The sequence below is a fragment of the Anoplophora glabripennis genome, unplaced genomic scaffold (assembly GCF_000390285.2).
Source record: "Anoplophora glabripennis isolate ALB-LARVAE unplaced genomic scaffold, Agla_2.0 scaffold3, whole genome shotgun sequence".
Taxonomy (NCBI): domain Eukaryota; kingdom Metazoa; phylum Arthropoda; class Insecta; order Coleoptera; family Cerambycidae; genus Anoplophora; species Anoplophora glabripennis.
In genome coordinates this window covers 178,406-198,289 of record NW_019416486.1, presented here as the reverse complement: position 1 = coordinate 198,289, position 19,884 = coordinate 178,406, and the positions used below count along the sequence as shown (strand labels likewise).

Sequence of the window (19,884 nt, the reverse complement as noted above, 5' to 3'; positions counted from 1 at the left end):
TTGACTCCATTTCTCATGCCGCATCTGTTCCCAATTTTTTTTGGATAAGTTGTGAATCACCCTGTATGATACTATAACAATGCAACAAATATATCTTTCGTTTTTTATTTAAAATTATTTTTTATTTACATTAAAAATAAATATTTTACTTTCGTTATACATCATTTAAAATATTAATTTACAAATCAAATATAAAAAACATGTTCAGTTATAAAACATTTAAAAAATTAATTCCATAAATTTTCGGTGGAAAATATTTTGCATAGGCGCCGACTTTTAAAACTTTTGTCGGGTGCTCGGTTGCCTTATAAGCAATTTTTTGCTAGATAACATTAAAAAAGCTAGAGAAATGAGTCGTCATTTGAAATAGCATGAGGTAAAAGATTTAAAATATTTACGTATTTCTCCGAATCAGATTATATGAAAAACTTTTTAAAAAATATATATAGCCCCTATTTCCCTACCATGATCTTAAATTTACTTTTAGCTCTTCCACTTCAAATGTATGTTAAAGTTAAGCGTGTTACTGATTTATGAAAAATGGAGGCTCCATATAAGGTCAGCGTTATAAATATTTATCATTTGTTTGCCTTTTCGTACAACTGTTTCAGTTCTCGCCTCAGTATCTTCCCAGAGGCATTTTTCGGAATGTTATCAATGATCGATACTCCTCCCCTTAACTGTTTGTAAGGTGCCACCTTACTTTTCACAAATTCTATTAGCTTTTCTGGATTAATCTTTGTGCCTTGTCGAGGAACAACATAAGCTCTAGGCGCTTCACCATAGTTTTCATGCGGAACACCTACAACTGCTGCATCTACGATGTCTGGGAAGTCTCGTATTATCTCTTCTAGTTCTGCAGGTGGCACCTAGACACAAAACAAGGAATGTGATGTAATAGCAAAAGAGGCCGTACTAAGTATCATAGTGGTTAGTAATTTGGAAAACCGGGAATTTTCAGATAATTTAACAAATGTGAAAATTTTTTTCTCACAAATCGGAATGTCTATTACATATTTACAAGATGGCGCCACTGAACACTGGATGTGTTGATTGAAAATTACAGCATTTTAGTCAATACTGAATGTTGGAATTTATGGCAATTTGATCAAATCAATAACATTGAAAAATACCATTCCGTATAATAAGAAAAACAAATGAATGTAATATATGTATTAGGGCGGCCCAAAAAAAAAACGAATATTTTTTTTCGTGTCTGTTGTGAAAATATGTTAATTTATCATGTTTTAAGAGCTCCCTCAAAAAATAAGCTGAAAAAAATTTTTTTAGAGGTCGCTCAAGATTTTTAAAAATTTCCAAAATCGTCAAAAATTGAATTTTTCTAAAAATTTTTTTCTCGTTATTTGAAGTTGAAAAAATCTCGAATCTGAAAATTTCAAATCGATATTTTAACTTCTAAAGGTCACACAATTATTTTAACAAAAGAAATAGAAAAAATCATGACACTTAAATTTTAAAAAATTAAAAAAATAATTAAAATTAAATTTTTGACGATTTTGGACATTTTTAAAAATCTTGAGCGTCCTCTAAAAAAATTCTTTATAAGTAGATTTTTTGAGGGGGCTCTTAAAACATGATAAATTAACATATTTTCACAAGAGACACGAAAAAAATATTCGTTTTTTTTTGGGCCACCCTAATATGTATTTGGGATTTTTTTCAAATAAGTATCGGAATTTTTTTTTATTAAAATTTGATATACTCCCTGTAGATGTCATGTACGTATGTAAATATCATGCAGTCACAGACACAAAAAACATTTTTTTAGATCGTTGTGTGTATAATAGTGCCAAATAGTGTATAAAAGTGCAAATAAGTTGAAATGCTGTTACTTTTAGTTTGTATTACATGTATTGATAACAGAATCACTGTTACGTTTCTTTTATCCGGTCCTGGTCTAGAGTCCAATAGTTGTTCTATCTTCTATCCTACAAAATTAGTAATCTATTTATAATTGGTGGTCTTTACCTGAAATCCTTTGACTTTTATCAGCTCTTTCAATCTGTCTGTAATAAACAAAAATCCATCCTCATTATAATACATCATATCCCCTGTCCTCATCCAACCGTCTATAAATATGTTCTCTTCTGGTCTGTTGTGGTATCCTTTCATAACTTGAGGACCTTTTACAACCAACTCTCCCATCTGATTAGGGCCAAGATGGGTGGCGGTCATGTCATCGATTCCTATTATTTTTACTTCCGTATTTGGTACTGGTTTGCCTAAGGAACCAATGATACTCTTGTTGCTTAAATGAGATAATCTAGTTGTAATTACTGCTGGAGATGTTTCAGTCAGTCCATATCCTATAAAAAAAAATTAAAACAGTTTTATTTAAATAATATTGACACTAATTCTTGTATTACCTTGCAAGAAAGGAATATTTTTGTTCGCTTTCTTTAAGAGTTTTTCTTCATCTAAAATCCCGAGTGGTGCAGCACCATTGATTATAGTTCGAACATTGCTGAAGTCTTCTTCTTTTACAGTTGGATGATTTGCCAAAAAAATTGCTGCAACAATCCAATTAATTGTACAGGATGTTTCAGCTTGCGAGAATGAATCTTTAACCACAAACAGAACTCAAAAAAGTATTGAGATTTTACTAATGTACCATGTCCGATCTCTGTATCAGTATCTTTGTTATGTATAAACCAATTTAGACCAAAGGAAATTTTTATGATACAGGTGCGTAGATACGAGGAATAGGTAATATAAACATAAAAATTAATTAATTCATGAATCACTCTACATCCACAAATTTTTACTAATTTTTGAAAGAACCGTCATTTCCTCTTAGAAAAAAAGTACTTACCTATGGGAGGTGCTAGGTAAAGAAGTTCTGGTTTGTGTTTTTTTAAAGTACCAATATACAAGTCAGGGGTAAACTTTGGTAAAGTAATAATTTTGCACCCAAGTCTGAGCTGGTACATGCAGAGTATGGTCAACCCATATATATGGAAGAGTGGTAAAACTGCTTGAGTTGTGTCTTGGTGATCAGCTGAAAAATGAAGGGAACAGTGTAGCAAATGTTCTTTCTCAAAAACGCCAATTGTATTATTACCTGTGGTTCTCCAATTACAGCCTATGAGTGGATGTTCAAGTTGGCACAAATTTGAAACAATGTTGAAATGTGTAAGTTGGACACCTTTAGGTAGACCTGTTGTACCACTTGAATATGGTAACACCGCTACTTCATCTGAACAGATTGTACCATCTTCAGGAAAGTCTACAGAATTGTCTGTAAGCTCCGAAAAATTTATGGCTCCAGCAGGAGTTGTTTGTCCCGCCTAAAAATGCAGACTATAAATTAAGATACAATAATGTTACTTAAAAGAAGATGATTAATATACCTTTTTTTTAATATTGCTTTTATTTACTTATTGGGATTTATTGTATGTTAAGTGTTTAAGTAGGTATAAGTTCGAATTAAATTTTCATTTATGAAACATAAACATAACTGCAAGAATATGTAGGTACTATAGCAAGGAAGGAAATGCAGATTCTGAATAAAGACTAACAATTGCACATTGTTAAGGTTATTTTTTTGAGAACGCGCTGTGTCTTTACAGCTGGTGAATCACGTTTGTTATATTCTTGCTTTGCTTACCTGCGAATTAATGGTTACTATTGGAATGTCTTTGTTAATTAACCCTTTAGATGCACTAGCCAAAGCCCATAATTCATTTAAAGTAACTATGACTTTTGTAGAGGAATCCAAGAGTTGTTTTGATATTTCAGCTAAAATTATGCCTAATCGTTAAATTCATATTATAATAATAAAATCTATAAATATAATTTGGTAAGTGACAAAACATCTTTACATTAGTTATTCATTATTGTTTACGTCAGTATTTTAAAACATTAAAATAATTTAACAAAACAGTTTGGCTTAATCTTAAATTATCTACTCGGACAAAGATTTATAGACAAATTATAGACTGACTATGACCTCTAATTAATTACTTTCCATAGGTTTCCATAGTTTTTCATTTAAATTTCGTGTGATTGATAAAACAATTATAATAATTTAGAATTGAAATTAGGTGTAATAAATTGTTTCACAACAAATATAATGAAGTAGGTATTTTATAACAATAATAGGGGTTGTAGGTAATTCATCTAAATTCATTCTTGGCAATTTGAATTTTGGAAACTGTTTTTGTCCATAGCTGTACAATGTGTTTGTAACTATGCTATATGCTACGTATGCTGGTTATATTTAAAAATTATGGCGCGCCACTGGAATTATTTTTTGGATGCAAATTTTATTTTGATTGAAAATTTCTTGTCTTTTTTGTATATCTGTTACTGTTTTTGCACAAATTAGTAATTTTCAAAGATGTTACGATTAGATAAATTAAAATTTATACAGGGAGTTCCACAAATAACGTGTTAAAAAATGAATTATTTCATCCAAATTTAATTTTTTTTCTTATTTTATTTTTTTTCTTTATTTATTTTTGGTTTATTATTGGTCTTTATGACCAGGTCTGAGATGCAGGGCGAATAATTATTAAAAAATAGAGTATCAGCAAATTCATCAGAATACATGGAATCTTCAAAGGAGTAAAATCATTTACATAAATTCTATATTTATTAAAAGTATCATCTTTATGCAAAAAACTAAAGATTATTATTCAAGCTCAGCAAATTCATCCGTTCTTTTCTGCAAAGGACGCTTCACAAGTTCCTCTCTCTCTGAGCCACTAGTTTGAGTTTACACTTAATTTTTATTATTATATTTTCGAAAATGACGGTTTCGAAAACAGATTTATTTGTATAGCATTTACTCTACTGATTTCTGAATTTTTGCGACTAAAGTTTGGGGCACTCTTCACTCTATCTCTATTATAAATATTCATTTCGTCGTTATATAGAATCTTAAAATTGGCTATGTTCCAATTTTAAATAGTTCTTGCCATGTTCTTGCTAGAACCAGTTTCGTATTCGTAGCGCTTTACTTAGTAAATATTTAAACATTTTTAGGTAAAAGTAACTATATTAAATTTTATACTCGCACACGCCTCTGCATGGAGATAACTTGGCTTACCTGGAGTATAAATAGGGTTTACTGTGGTGCATATTATTCCAGCTCGGTTAGCACCTAGTATCACAACTGGATATTCCGGAATGTTTGGTAATAGAACGGCAATCACATCACCTTTCTCTAGTTTCAGTTTTTTCCTCAAAGCTCCGGCAAAGTTTTTAACTTTCGTTCTCAGCTCCTTGTAAGTATATTTTCTTCCTGTAAGACCACATTCCTAAAAATTAACCTTGATAAATATATTATAAACGATTGAATACTAAATATACAGGGTGATTTCACTTTAAATGGTGATTTCACATTAAATATTGATTCCTTATTGAAAAATATATGCGTACTTTGTAACGTATAGGGCGTTAATTCGTACTCGTGGCAATGATTATATTATATTATTAACTTTTAAAGTTTAAAACATTGAGATTGTCTTAGTTTTGTTCGTCATTATTTATTTATTACATTTTGTAATACTTTCTTTACTTAATTTGGTACTTCTGCCACATTGAATATAAAAATAAATTTTAAATAATGTTAAATTTATAAATTAATACATTCACTGCTTATCTTTGACGGAGAGGTTATTTATATAAAATTTTCTTCTTGATGTGGCAAAAATACCCAATTACGTAAAAATAATTGAAATTTCTTAAATTCTGCTATGTTCATTCATATCTGTTATATTTTAGTTAATATGAAATCAAGAACTGTATAAACTTACATAAATAATAAAAATAATTATCTCTAATGAAAGTAATTTGGTAGAACTTGGATTTTTGTAGGTACTTCTCATCTACTGGTTTATCTGAGTTATCTGAGTACCAGTAGTGCAGCTTTGTATTGGTGTGGGATGCAATAAATAAAAATAGTGTTGATTCTCAGATGAATCAGTAAACATCCTCTGAGTGTTGAATAATCGTACCTACCACAATCGTTTGAAAAATTTAATGCTAAAGGAAATTCCATATAATTTAAACACTTACAAGTTACAATCACGGGCGCCCGGAAAGAACAGGAAAGTTGCATCTAATGCACAAATGAAGAAAGAAGGTTTTTCTTTAAAAGTTAGAAAATGTTTTACTGTTGATCACGTACGATCTGCGTACAGTGTATCAAATTTTCGTTATACTAGTGTATAAGATGAGAGATATATTATTGTAACGCACTTTGCCTTGCCCCCTTGGCGAATTTTCTGTGAACGCTCATGCTTACAATACAAAATTATCACTAAATTGGTGGAAAATATGACCTATTTTTACTGCATTTGTAGCACGTTTTATAACAATGAAATTATTTTAACCTGTAAAAAAACATTTAAAATATTTAAAATGTTAAGCACCAGAAAATATACAGAAATGTTAAAGTACTGTATTAAGTATTTGTTTCGAAAATATGAGCTTTTATAGTATTTTCCACATTCGATTAAACTGTTAACATTTTAAAGATAAAGGTTTGAATAAATAAGTGATATTTAATTATTGCTTTGTTTTCGCGTTCATTATTGGTTACTGGTTTAATTTTTTTAACATAATATTCAGTAATTTTACCTTAACTATTTCTGCCCAAAATATGCTTATTAAGTAAACTGAAACAATGTTTTTAAATATCTGAAATCTAGGTATCCAAAAGACAGACTCCACAGACAGTTGGGGCATGTAGTCCATAGAGTAGAGTAGTTGTTTCCTGCAATATCAACAATTAGGAATCTTGTTTGTAAGGTTAGATATCTTTTGCATTTCTGGACCTTTGTTATCAATGAATATTGTACGACTTTTTTTTAGGAAAATATTTTTGAAATATTTAACTTGATCGATTTAATTTGTGTCGCTATATGCTATGTAGTTTTTCTTTGATTGACTTTTTAGTTTAAAGGTTATTCTAGATTTTGGCTGATTATTTAGAAATTACTATAGACACAAAGCAACAAAGTACATAATAATTTTTTTCAAAATTTTCGAACAAATTATTTTCAAATTAGTTTTTTCTAGATTCCTTATAGCAATCATATTAGCATTAAATATTAAGAGAATGCAGTTATATTTAACTTTCAACTAGGATATGAGTAATGTAATATGTGGCAAACCGAAAACTTTACGTGTTAAAATGCAAAGATAAATGGGTGACAAATTACAGCAAACAAATTACTTCATGCAAGGCTATCTATGATTGTATGTAAGTACTGTGTTTGAAATTTAATTTATTACGATCTCCTATCGTGAGCTTTATTGCTGTAATTTCGTGGTAACAAGTAAATTTCCTTGAAACAGAGATTGATGAAAAATAATTTTCTATGTAATTCTTGTTGACAAACAACTTATTTATATTGTACGGACTTTGCTAAGGTTTCTGATAAAATTAGATAGTTGTTTGTTGACAGAATGTTGCTTAATAATCTCACCACAAATTAGGTACCGATACAATTTTCGTTTATTGTTTCTAACAGACATTTTTGATAAATTTTAATCGTTAACGATTAAAATCTTTAAATTTATTTTTGGTAGGTGTGGGTACCTACCTATATACAGGGTGTCCCATATAAAACTTTCCACCTGAACATTTCGTTTAATATGAAGTTTTGAAAAAATTCCAAAAACACGTCGATTTTTAATTTGAGAGGGATATTGACTTACATTATTACTTATTTTGTAGTTGTCACCTCTTCGCAGATCGAGGTATCAACTTCAAATGGCACTACAGGGCGTGTGATACATCGTTTGAAAACTCTTTTGATACTGACTTTGAATCCGTAAAAAATAAAAAATCATTATTCGTTTTCAAGAAAAAAACATTGAAATAAAATTTTTAATTTATAGCATGTGTTAACCACTGAAAAGATTATCATACATCAAAACATTAATTATTACACTGCAAAAAGGTTTCTACTTCAGATGATAAAAACAATAATAAACGAAACGTAAAAAAGATTGAAGTTCTCATCATATTTTTTTATGAATTTCATTGCATTCCGTTCCATTTTACCTTTTTGTTTGATATCATGTTATCGGAAATGTGTTATCGTTGAAACCATTTTAAATTGTATCAAATCTCATATTTGGCTTACAATCAAAGTGTAACTTTTACATTTGTCAATTTTTTATTATGGTTTATTCGTTAGCTGAAAAAGTTGAAATAATTTTTCTTTATGGAAAACAAAATGTGAGCCAGATTGTTAAAAAAATTCGAGAAACCGTAGCAAATCTTAAGAAAACTAATCCTCTTAACAAATTAATGGAAGTAGGAATTTTGGGAGAACAATGAATCCACACTAATCCATGCGATCGTTAGAGCGTATTACAGGGATCCGTACAAAATACATCTTGTGCATTGTTTGAACGAGGATGATCCGGATCGAAGAATAGAATTTTGTGATATCATGTCTAAACAAAATTACAGAAAATCAAAATATATTTTACATATCTGCTTCAGTGATAAGTGTATGTTTTTTCTCAATGGTACTGTGAATAGGTATAATATTCGTTATTGATCGGGTGAAAACCCTCATTGTGTTAGGGAATCGCACAGTCAGTATAAAGAAAAGCTGAACGTCTGGGCTGGAATATTGCGTAATGACACAGTTGGTCAATTTTTTTTAGATGGCACTTTGACTGGAAATCTTGTGATGTTTGAACAAGATGGACCTTCACCCCATTTTCAGCGACGAGTTCGGCCTTATTTGGATCAGAATTTTCCAGGACGATGGATAGGTAGGCGTGGGGTTATAGAATAGCCAGCTCAATCTCCCGATTTGAGTCCAAACGACTATTTTCTCTGGGGACATCTCAAATTAGTGGTTTTTGCAAGTCAACCCGAAAATTTTGAAGATTTAAGACAACGTCTTGTAAACGAATGGCGGAATTTAACTCCAGAGGTTTTTGCAAATGTAAGGAGATGTTTCGTAGATAGACTCCATATTTGCCAAGAACAACTGGCTCCACAATTTGAGCATCTATTATAAACAATTTTAAATGTAAAAATACAAAATTCCAAAAATTTAATTTTTTTCTTGAAAACGCATAATGATTTTTTTATTTCTTTTTACGGTCAGTATCAAAAGAGCTTTCACACGCCCTGTAGTGCCATTTGAAATTTCAAAGTTGATGCCTCGATCTAGGAAGGGGTGGTAACTGCAAAATAAGTAATGATGTATGTCGATGTCCCCCTCAAATTAAAAATCGATGTGTTTTTGAAATTTCAAAATTTCATATTAAACGAAATGTTCAGGTGGAAAGATTTATATGGGACACCCTGCATATGTACATATTTCAATATGTTTCATCCAACCAATTCTAATTACAAATTTTCTCTAAACGAGTTTGTGAATTTACTTAAAAATATATATCGGTAAAATAGTTTAGTGCCAATTAAGATGCCTTTAGAACTAGATACATATAGTAAAAAAAATAATATATAACAGTAATTTGTTATGTTACTAATTATTATTCACTATTCTTCACAAAATTTAAATTGGTTTGTTTTCTTGTGTGATGTTTAATATAGATTGCATAAAACAAACTTTATTCAATATAGGTATAATATTTCAATATTCAGTTAGTATTGTCTATTCTATCTATAATTTTGTGCGATAATAATTAATTATGCATGTCAGACATTGAGAATCGCTTACGTTTATTAGTCTGACAACATTATGCACTTTTGAACCGAAATATTTTTTTATGGTATCTATCCTGTTAAATTTCTTTGACATTTATAAATATTACTTCGGAGAGTCTCAATACTATGATAGTGAGATTATGATTTTATGGGATTCATCAAGGCAAAAAATTTATCTTGAAAACTGTGTAAATTAATGTCCATAAAACATTAACGGACACAATGGTTTAAAGCTTACTTAATTGGGCTTATTGATACTAGAATTTTAGCATATCAAAACAATTAACTCGAGAGCTTTCTTTAATCTCATTTGTTACTCAAATTTTAATAAATTCGCATAAATGCTTAACTTGAGTGTTTTGAGTTTAGAACTTGAGAGTATTTAGCAGACCTGATCGAGTCAACATGATCTCGGATTCGGATTCAGCAATCCCAAAAGCTTATATAGATATGTAGGTTTACTTTGTTGGCAATTGATACTCCATATTTGACCTTGAACTGACTTTAACCCAGAGCTAATCGGGTCAAACGGATACCAGATTCGAATTCAGCGACCCCAAAAACATATAGAGACCATAGTCTTGTTTTTGGGAACTCCCACTTTCTTTTTTTTTAATGATAAATATATTTCAAGGTTTAAAAAGTATTTACTATTTAACAGAAATTCTTTATTAAGTTTTATAGTTTACACTATATGCTTTAACATCCCTTTTTTAATTTGTTTTTTTTTTAATAAGGTACACTTTTATCATTATTTGATGTAAATGTTTTTTTTAACAATGTACCTATTGGCGTACTTACATTAATTATAGAAACCATTAGTATTGGTAGATAGGAACATAATTTTTATATTTATTTATCGTAAGTTATATTCATTATTTTTTTATATATCGTGTACGTAAATTGGGAATAGTTTTTCTAGTTTTTCAGTAACAGTTTTTCAGTAACGTAATTTTTTGTACGCATTTTTAGAAATACCAATTTAATTTTTTATGAATAAGGGTATGAAAAATGCTAAATTAATTTTAAGTAATTTATTTTTAATAGAAGTTTTGGCAAAAGAAGCCGATTGTTAAAAATTTACCTTAGTAAAAAATAGAGCAAAGTCTAATCGAACTGACTGATCTTTGTAAATTAGCTAATACCACCGAATACCACCGTTAATAATAGAATTAATGTTTTGTTGACTATTGTTTCTTTCAGCAATACATCTACTGCCGCGTCAAAATTGGTTGTTTCTTAACTATCTCCTTTTACCTGTTTAAAAATCTCTTGTGTTTCGGTATTAGTCTAGTGAGTGCGAGTAAATTTTTATAATGGAGTGTTACTGCTTAGTTTTATTACTTTATTAATTGTTGGATACATACACAGTGGATGGAGACAAAATGCTGCGGCTGCAGAATGAATGTACCTGAATCGTTTCCCCAGTTCGTCATGCGTCAAAATTGTCTCCATCGTTTTTCTCCCTTTATTGTACAAGATACGAAAAAAATGTCTTATGTATTCCTGTAGAAAATTGTATGTACTTACTTGACATGTGCAAGAGATTTTCCAAAAACTGAGCATTCAAAAAAATAACGTATTTTCAACGAAATGTGTTATTTTGATGTTGCTTTTTCAACATACCAATGTTATATTTAAAAGATATGTATCATTCTTTCTAAATAAAACTGGGCAGAATGAAATATATTTACGTCTTTCTTTAAATTTAGCATTATGTTAGAAATATGTTCAGTGCCGAATTCAGGTTATTTTATATCTTACAATTAGTCCCTACAGAAAAAGGTGATGAATTATTTAACTTATAGGAAAATTCGACTTTGAACCTACTGGGTCTACTGAAAACAAACAAACAAACATTTATTGGTATAAGAGTAAGTAATGATTTCTAATAAAACGATTCCTAAAGGTTCGATTACACCGGCCAACAAAAAAAAAGTTATGTGAACTTTACATGCGGCATATGATTTCCTGTGTATTTTTATCTCTTGAGCACGAATCCATAGTTTGTTCTGCTCCATCACCCTTAAGTTTTCCGTAAATAGCTGAATACCTTCAGAAAATCGCTAAAAATCTTCAGTAAAATGAAGAAATTTAGGAAGTGACGAGATCTTAACACGTGACACATGTTTATCGACGTAATTTTACCTCCTGGATCCGAATCCGTTATCAGAATTATTCCATAACCCTCTAGTCTTCAAAAACTCGCTGAAGATCTACAGAAAAAGGGCAAAAATTGAGAAGTGACGAGATCTTGATATGCGGCATATGTTTTCGGACGTATTCATCATCGAAAACCATGAGTCATATATGAACATCTCGTTACTACTACAAATTTTCCATTTTTCAGATCTTCATAGATTTTTTGAAGACTAGACAGTGATGGAGCAAATCTGACATTGGATTCGGAAGGTAACAATACGTCCGAAAACAATGCCGCATGTCAAGATCTCGTCACTTCTCAAATTACGTCCTGTTTCTGAAGATCTTCAGCGATTTTTTGAAGACTATAGGGTTATGGAGTAATTCTGACAACAGATTCGGATCCAGGAGGTATAATCACGTCGAAAAACATGTGTCATGTCCATGTGTTAATATCTAGTCTCTTCCTAAATTTCTACATTTTATGAAGATTTTTAGCGATTTTCTGAAGGTATTCAGCGACGTACGGAAAACTTAAGGGTGATGGAGCAAAACAGACTATGGATTCGTGTTCAGGAGACAAAAATACACGGGAAAACATATGCCGCATGTCAAGATCTCGTCACTCCTCAAAATTCGCCTTTTTTCTGAAGATCTTCAGTAATTTTTTTAAGACTATACGGTTATGGCGTAATTCTTACATCGGAATCGGATTTAGGATGGAAAATTACGTCGAAAAATATGTGTGGCATGTCAAGATCTCGTTACTTCCTAAATTTCTCCATTTTACTGAAGATTTTTAGCGATTTTCTGAAGGTAGTTAGCGATTTACGAAAAACTGAAGGGTGATGGAGCAAAACAGACTATGGATTTGTGCTCAGGAGACAAAAATACACAGGAAATCATATGCCGCATGTAAAGTTCACATAACTTTTTTTTTGTTGGGCGGTGTTATCTTTCAAGTTATAACGTAACTATTAAGTTCATGTATAATTTTTTTTAAACAATCTTTTAGTGACGTCATTTTATTTTCGTATTCGTCTCAGCAAAACCCTTTCATTTGATACCCATATCATGGGGGTGCATAAAAAATAACTGGTCTGCAATCTTTGGGACTCCGCCGTATTGGATCTAGAATGACGTCACTTAGCTAACCATGCATTGTCATCCAAACTAAACGTGTATGAAGAATTTCAGCTCAATCGGTTGGCGATAACTGTTTTAAAATTCAGTTGCAAGATTTGACCCGTACCTACTAACAAGGCAAGTTACATAAAAGCTTGTAAAAATATAATATTGTTTCAGTCTTTTCTGTCACAGTCACTAGTTACATATAAAAGGCTTTTATTATTAATATATTTACTTGTCTTAGTAATATAAGTTGATTTTCTAAAATTTTGATGTATGGTACATACTGAATTGTGTAATAAATAACAAGAATTCCAAAAACAAAAAATCTAATTCTGCCCTATTAATAATAAAATTTGTAAACATTCCAAAAAATTGCAAAAATTTGTAATTAATTTTTAAAATAATTTTAAAACAATAAGAAATTTGTAGAGCATTATATGTACTTTTTTAGAGTTTGTTTTGTGCCTTAAATGCTTGTAGGATTTGAGACCAACAATAATTTTGTTCTCAGCTTTTCATCGTTTCCTTTTGAATTCATACTTTATCATACCAAACATCTTATTTGTTTATCGTATTTGAACGATTTTTTATTAAACATTCCATAGGCAGTCGTATTTTACAAATAATTTAATTAGTTTAGTTCTATTATTTTATATTGCATTGTGCAATGTACCAATGTACTATTTTATTGTACAAGATAAATCCAAAAAATTTCCAAACAAAAATTGAAATAACATTCAGAAGCTTACCTTGCAGATAGTAAACCCAGTACGATTGTTGGTGCAAATTTAAACTTTGCTAATATTATTGTAGAACACAGTTTTAGTCAATATTATTCGCGTCAATGCAGACGTGGAGTAATTTGAATTTATTTAGCAAACAATGTCATTAGATAGCAAATTTTATTATGTATGCGATTAATTGAAAACTTTATTCATTATTTTAAATTCTACTTACAGCGGCGGTCCTATCCTCCCACTCCGATGCAAATTCGAGGACATACTCGTTGAGGGGCAGCCTAGGAATCTCGATATCTGGTAGTTCGGAGGTGATTTTGGAATGTGTGGCCCGCCTTCCGCCTCTGTTCAAAATTACCGCCGCTACTCGGTTCGCGCTTCTCTTCACTAGCCTACTCACGACGAACATGACTCCGGATGCGAGCTGTTGGTGCTGCTAATTTTATCTCTGCCGCGAATACAGCTAGCTGTTCACTGTCGGTTTCAGACAGACGACTGTAAAAATAAACGGGTGCATGTGGTGTTATCGCACAGCAACAGCCAGTAGCGGCTCCGGATGACATTTCTATAGCTAAAATCGTTGCAAAATTAACGTAAAACAGACCTGAATCAGTGTGGCGTTTTAATCAGGAATTTTATTATCTTCGATTAAATTGTATATTTTCCAAAGGCCTCTTGATAAATTTTCTGCGGACGCCCATGGTACCGTTCGTCAAAAATTCGATACAGCAGCATCGGTATCTTGATTATAAGAGATATTAAAAAAGTATTAGAAAATTTTATGAACGTTTTAAATATATTTGCAATTTCTACTGCCTTTTATATGTTTTGAGATATCTTGGGAAAGGTGAAATTAGTGCAATTACGCTTTTCATTTTCTTGCTTAGCTGAGACTACTTTTCTAGTCGAGAAAAAATGATAGTACCCTTCCTGAGAAATTTTTAACGTTCTTGAAATATAGGGTGTTTCTTTAATATAGCGAAAAAATGAACGATTATTTGTTAAAACGTAACTGGGAACTTTCAAAAAACATCTTTTTCGATGCTACAGTTAAATGGATAAGTTAAAATTCAGATTTTATTTTATTTCTCACAGTTGGAGAAACACACACCCTTAATGTTTTTTTGATTGAATACTTTTAGCTTTAGCCCCCCGCCCCCCCCAAGATTCCTAAAGGGACAGGTTGCCTGACTTTCTACGTCACTGGGTATGCCGATCGCATCGCGTACTTGATAAATGCATGATACATGGCATCGCGGTCTGTCATAATGTGTGTTGAGCTGAGAGTCTGTACATGGTAGTCTGTGCTGTACATGTTTTGTGGTTATGCATTTTGATTTTCGCTATTTTCTGTTGTTATTTTTGAGATATTTTTTGTGATAGTCTGAAAATGTTTAGTTCCTTTTTTATGTGATACAAAGTTTTTTTTATATTTATACTTTTATTTTAAGTTACCAAATATAAAACCATTTGTATACTATAAAAAAACAATATATTATAAATATAAACAACTTGTATAACTAATAAACTAATATTTTCATTTTAAAACCGTTTTGCTGCAAATTTTAAGAATTTTTGTTATCCCCCTCCAACTTTACATTCTGGTTACGCCACTGATACGAAAATTGTTATATTAAGTGACTTGATAAATGCATAATGAAAATAATGAAAAATAATATGGTAAAAAAAGATAGTGAAGTTCTTATCAGTCTAAAATAAAAACTATTTTGTAGACTAGCTATTTCCAATGTTATTTTTTTTTGTAAAGCTCATTTATTAATTTATTCATTTTTGAAAATAGGAACATTTTAGTAAAAAACTGAAAGAAACAGAAGGTTTCTAAGTGAGCCAAGTTTCTAAATAAATTATTTAAATTTCAAATTTTCAACTTTGTGCAAAACGATATAATGACCGTTAAAGGGTGCCTTTTTCAACTCCTTTCGAGGGTCGCACATTTAATTCTGTTCTTCTACGTTTCTCTAACTGTGTCAAATAAAATATAAACTGATTTTTAACTTATCCTTTTATAGGGGTGTGTTACAACAGATTTTTAGCAATGACTGTAAAGAAAATCCCCCTTACTTTTGGAAAGGAACAGCTCCTTAAAGTTTTTCACAATGTTGAAAAAAAGACACATTTTGTATGTTTTTATCTTCTATTTAAAGCTGTCGTGAGATGAATTCGCCCAACTCCAGTTTTTGAGAAAATGGTAAAACTATTCACAGTACAATTTTCAAGAAGAATTTATTCGTACTGATCACGAATTCAGATTGTCCTTTGTTTTTCAGTCATAAACATATATATAATATTTTATTTTTTATTTTTGTTGGGGTATCCATATTAGATATATTTCTTATTCAAATATATTCAGGAATATGTTTGCACAGAAAAAATCTGAATTCTGACTAATAAAACAAATCATTTTATTTTCAAAGCAGTATGCTCAAAAATGCTTACCAACGGGCTGTATTTTATTAAATAATACACTCGTGCTAATTTTTATATGGTACTGCAATAATTTAACATTATAAACGTCTTTGAATTTTGAAACCTTGCATATTGTTCCTGATGAACATTCGTCTGTTTTTATTCTCTAATGGTTATTTCTTACTGTACCCTTTTTATGCATTCATTTGAAAAATGTTTATAATTTCAATAGTTTTTGTAAATGTATCATCCTTGTTAACTATGTACAATGACTAAGCATTAAATGCTATTTGCCATTATAAATAAGTAGATAATAACATCATTAATGATTGATGATAATAACTAAATTGTTAAAATAATTAGATGTAACATGTAGACACTCAAATAACAAAAAAGTTAACTGAATTTATAAAAGAGACTATCAAATAATAGGTTCCTTTTAATAAAATTTATGAGCTACTGAAAATTTTTCACTCTTTCTAATGCAATCTCAATCTATGGTTTCCTTATATAGTTTTGTTGAATACAACATTTGATGAATTTTGAAAATTTAAACGATACACAGGTCAACAAGGGTCAAGAAGCAGACACACTAATATGCATTCCCGAAGGATTTTGGTGCGCTGAATCCGAATCTGGCCGCAGAATTGCTCTATCACGTCAAGTTTTTGAGATATTCTAACCTAAAAGTGCAAAAAACACTGTTTTTCGTCATATTTGAGGTCATGTAGTAATGCCATCTATTCTTTTTCAAAATACATATAATTTAAAAGTACAAGGCTCCCTCTTTCGAATGCCGTTGAGTTTGCACAAATATCTTTTTTTTTTTCGTTGTGATATCACATGTTGAAATTTCTAAGTTTATCAGTTTCTTAATATGCGAAAATCTACTAAGGATCCCTTAGACGTCAAACAGTTGATTGCAGTTCAGAAACTTCATACTCAGAAACCTTCAATACATACGAACTCAAACTCACAAACTCCAAATCCACAAACCCAGAAACCCCAAACCCACAATCCCTAAACCCACAAACCCCAAGCCTACCAACTCTAAACCCACAAACCGTATGGGTATGAAGTTTCTGAATTGCAATCGACTGCTTGATGTCTAAGGGATCCTTAGTAGATTTTCGCATATTAAGAAACTGAAAAACTGAAAAACTTAAAAATTTCAACATGTGATATCTCAACGAAAAAAAAAAGATATTTGAGCAAACTCAACGGCATTCGAAGGAGGGAGCCTTGTACTTTTAGATTCAATGTATTAGTTTTTTGAAAAAGAATAGAAGGCATTACCACATAACCTCAAATATGACGAATATGATAGAGCAATTCTGCTGCCAGATTCAGATTCAGCGCACCTAAATCCTTCGCAAATATATATTCAAGTTTCTGCTTCCAAAAAAAAGTTAAATTTTGTTGGTCTGTGGCAATCTATTTGAGTTCAATTATTTTATGGATTCGTTTTTAAAACTTATAAAGTGGTATTTTAAATTTATTATTTATTAGTAGCAGCAGTAAGAAAAACTTTTCAATTATACATTTCATTCTGTATAATTTTAAAATAGATTGATTTGCCTGTCACCAAGTAATATAAAAGTATATTTTACTTTAATAAATTACAACTGAAAATTAAAGGTAGTAATATTACCTATTCACTGAAATATCAAGTCATTTTTACATGAACTTTAACTTTATAGTCAACTCTCTTTTTGTGCAAGAGCAAAATGTACAGGATGTTCCAAAAATTAACGTCAAGCTGGAGGGGCCAACCCATGGCGATTTAATTCGACTTTAGTAAGTCATTTTCAAAGCATATACACTTTTCGAAGTGAATATCACTAACCTAGACGAATATTTTAGAAACCACAGCTACAAAATTAGGTATTTTGTAATTCTGATTTCTGCTAAATATTGCAGATGCATTATAAACAGTAACAATATCTAAGATCGTTTATATTTGTTTAATTCTCAAGATTTACAATTTGTTAAAGAACATAAAGTCACGATTTTATTATTTAGACTATAAAGGGGAAAAGGGTATTTTTTACTATTTTGGATTTATTTTATTTTTTTGGTACTGCACGCCACTGCGGAAGGGGGAACAAACTTACTTTTCAAGTTGCAATCCGACTCTCAATTGAATATAAAATACGCTCATTCATTTGTGATGAACAGAGCAGTATTAATAAATATCACCACATACACGCTCCTGACTTGTAGGCTGGTTTCTTGATGCCCTTGATAAATTTTTATTTTAATCGCTAAGTTAATAATTTCCTTTTTGTTTACACTACCACAATGTATATACTTTAATAGAAAGTTGTCACGTAAATATTTAATTACTTCGGTTTACTTACATTTCGCTCCGTCTGCTTTTCATCCACTTTTTAACGCACAGTTTGAATTAACTCAAAAACATTTGCTCAGCTTCTATATTCTCCAATAGTCTCGGTAACAAATTTCAAGGTCTTTGATCAAATTTGCTAACAAATATATTTATTATTAACAGAAACACATACCTACAATGAGGAAAGCGGTAATCGATTGTTTTCAAATATCGGGTTGTTTTGCTGACATTGTTTTTATAATTTCAATTTCCCATCTAAGGTCAAATTTATTTCGTCGTATCGTCGTGAATATTAAATTTATTCAACTTTTAAAAAGCACACACTTTTTTATAAAGACAAAGCAAACAATGACGTTTTAAAAACAACTAAGTAGGTATAACATTATTTTTTAGCAATTCTAAAAAATAATTTAATTAGTTCTATTATTACTTGTGTACTAGACATACTTTCTCTGTAAAAAAAGAATTCATAAAATACCTACTTAACAAAAGTTATAATAATATTTAGGATTTTACCGCCTTGGTAATTTGGTTACATTGCAATTTGATTGAACGAAACACAAAGTATATCGTGTTTGTCTTATCCTCAATACCATTATTTGTTGTTAGTTTTCAGTCGAACAAAATTTGCATAAGATACGTTTAAATTAAAACTAGTTTTCTAAATAATGGCAAAATTGAGAAACGGGTAATATAACAAATGCTGGAAACCTAAAAAAATAATCAATTTACTAACATTTAAAACATCTACAAAACTTCAGGATATTACGAGTATAAAGTATAATTTTGAAAATTTTGTTTGTTAAAACATATTCTCTTGAATTAGAATGTGTTAAATTCAAATAAATAAGTAAAAAAAACAAATGTTAGTTGCAGTTCTTGCAAATCGCCGAAAGTAAATCCGATTCTGTGTGGAAACGCCACAGCCTCCGGTTGTCGTTATTCAATTGATTGAATTGTTTAGCGTCCTAATAATAACATACATTGTCACACTAAGATTAAAGTGATTTAAAGCTATTTTAGTTGATTTGTAACACTCATCTTGTCACAACTGACCACAAAAACTACCACTTTTGCGACAAATATTGACAGAAATAAACAATGCTGATAAAGCTAACAATAAAATAATTAACCGGACAGCTGTGGCAGAACTTCAAAATTTAAGTCTCCCATTATAATTCAGTTCGGGCGTTTTCCACAGCTTCTATTGAAAAATAATTGAATTTTTCCATGAATTTCGTGTATTCATAACATTTCCAGAAAATATCACTGACGTAGAAATTTGGTGTATTTTTGAGTTACCTATATACATATATTACCTCTAGTAAAATGCAAATATTTTTTGCTTCGAAAATATGTAGTAAAAACATTTACTAACTTTTATTAAAAAAAAGTCTTAATTTGTCTGTATAATTGAATTGTCTTCG

The 19,884-nt window shown here is 30.4% G+C and overlaps 1 protein-coding gene across 2 annotated transcripts; it reads right to left on the bottom strand.

The window, feature by feature from the left end:
• Positions 1-209: 209 nt before the first annotated feature.
• Positions 210-18,640, bottom strand: LOC108917879 (4-coumarate--CoA ligase 1). Of its 2 annotated transcripts, none has more exons than XM_018724676.1 (9): positions 18,468-18,640; positions 13,901-14,175; positions 5,072-5,282; positions 3,629-3,759; positions 3,083-3,308; positions 2,834-3,019; positions 2,388-2,531; positions 1,990-2,327; positions 210-869 (listed from the first exon to the last, which is right to left on the bottom strand). In XM_018724676.1, exons 2-9 carry the CDS (start codon positions 14,087-14,089, stop codon positions 579-581), a joined length of 1,716 nt encoding a protein of 571 aa, XP_018580192.1. In that variant the 5' UTR covers positions 14,090-14,175; positions 18,468-18,640; the 3' UTR covers positions 210-578. The 2 variants fall into 2 exon arrangements, with proteins under 2 accessions (XP_018580192.1, XP_018580201.1); XM_018724685.1 differs by lacking the exons at positions 13,901-14,175; positions 18,468-18,640 and adding exons at positions 6,607-6,742; positions 13,693-13,817.
• Positions 18,641-19,884: the final 1,244 nt, after the last annotated feature.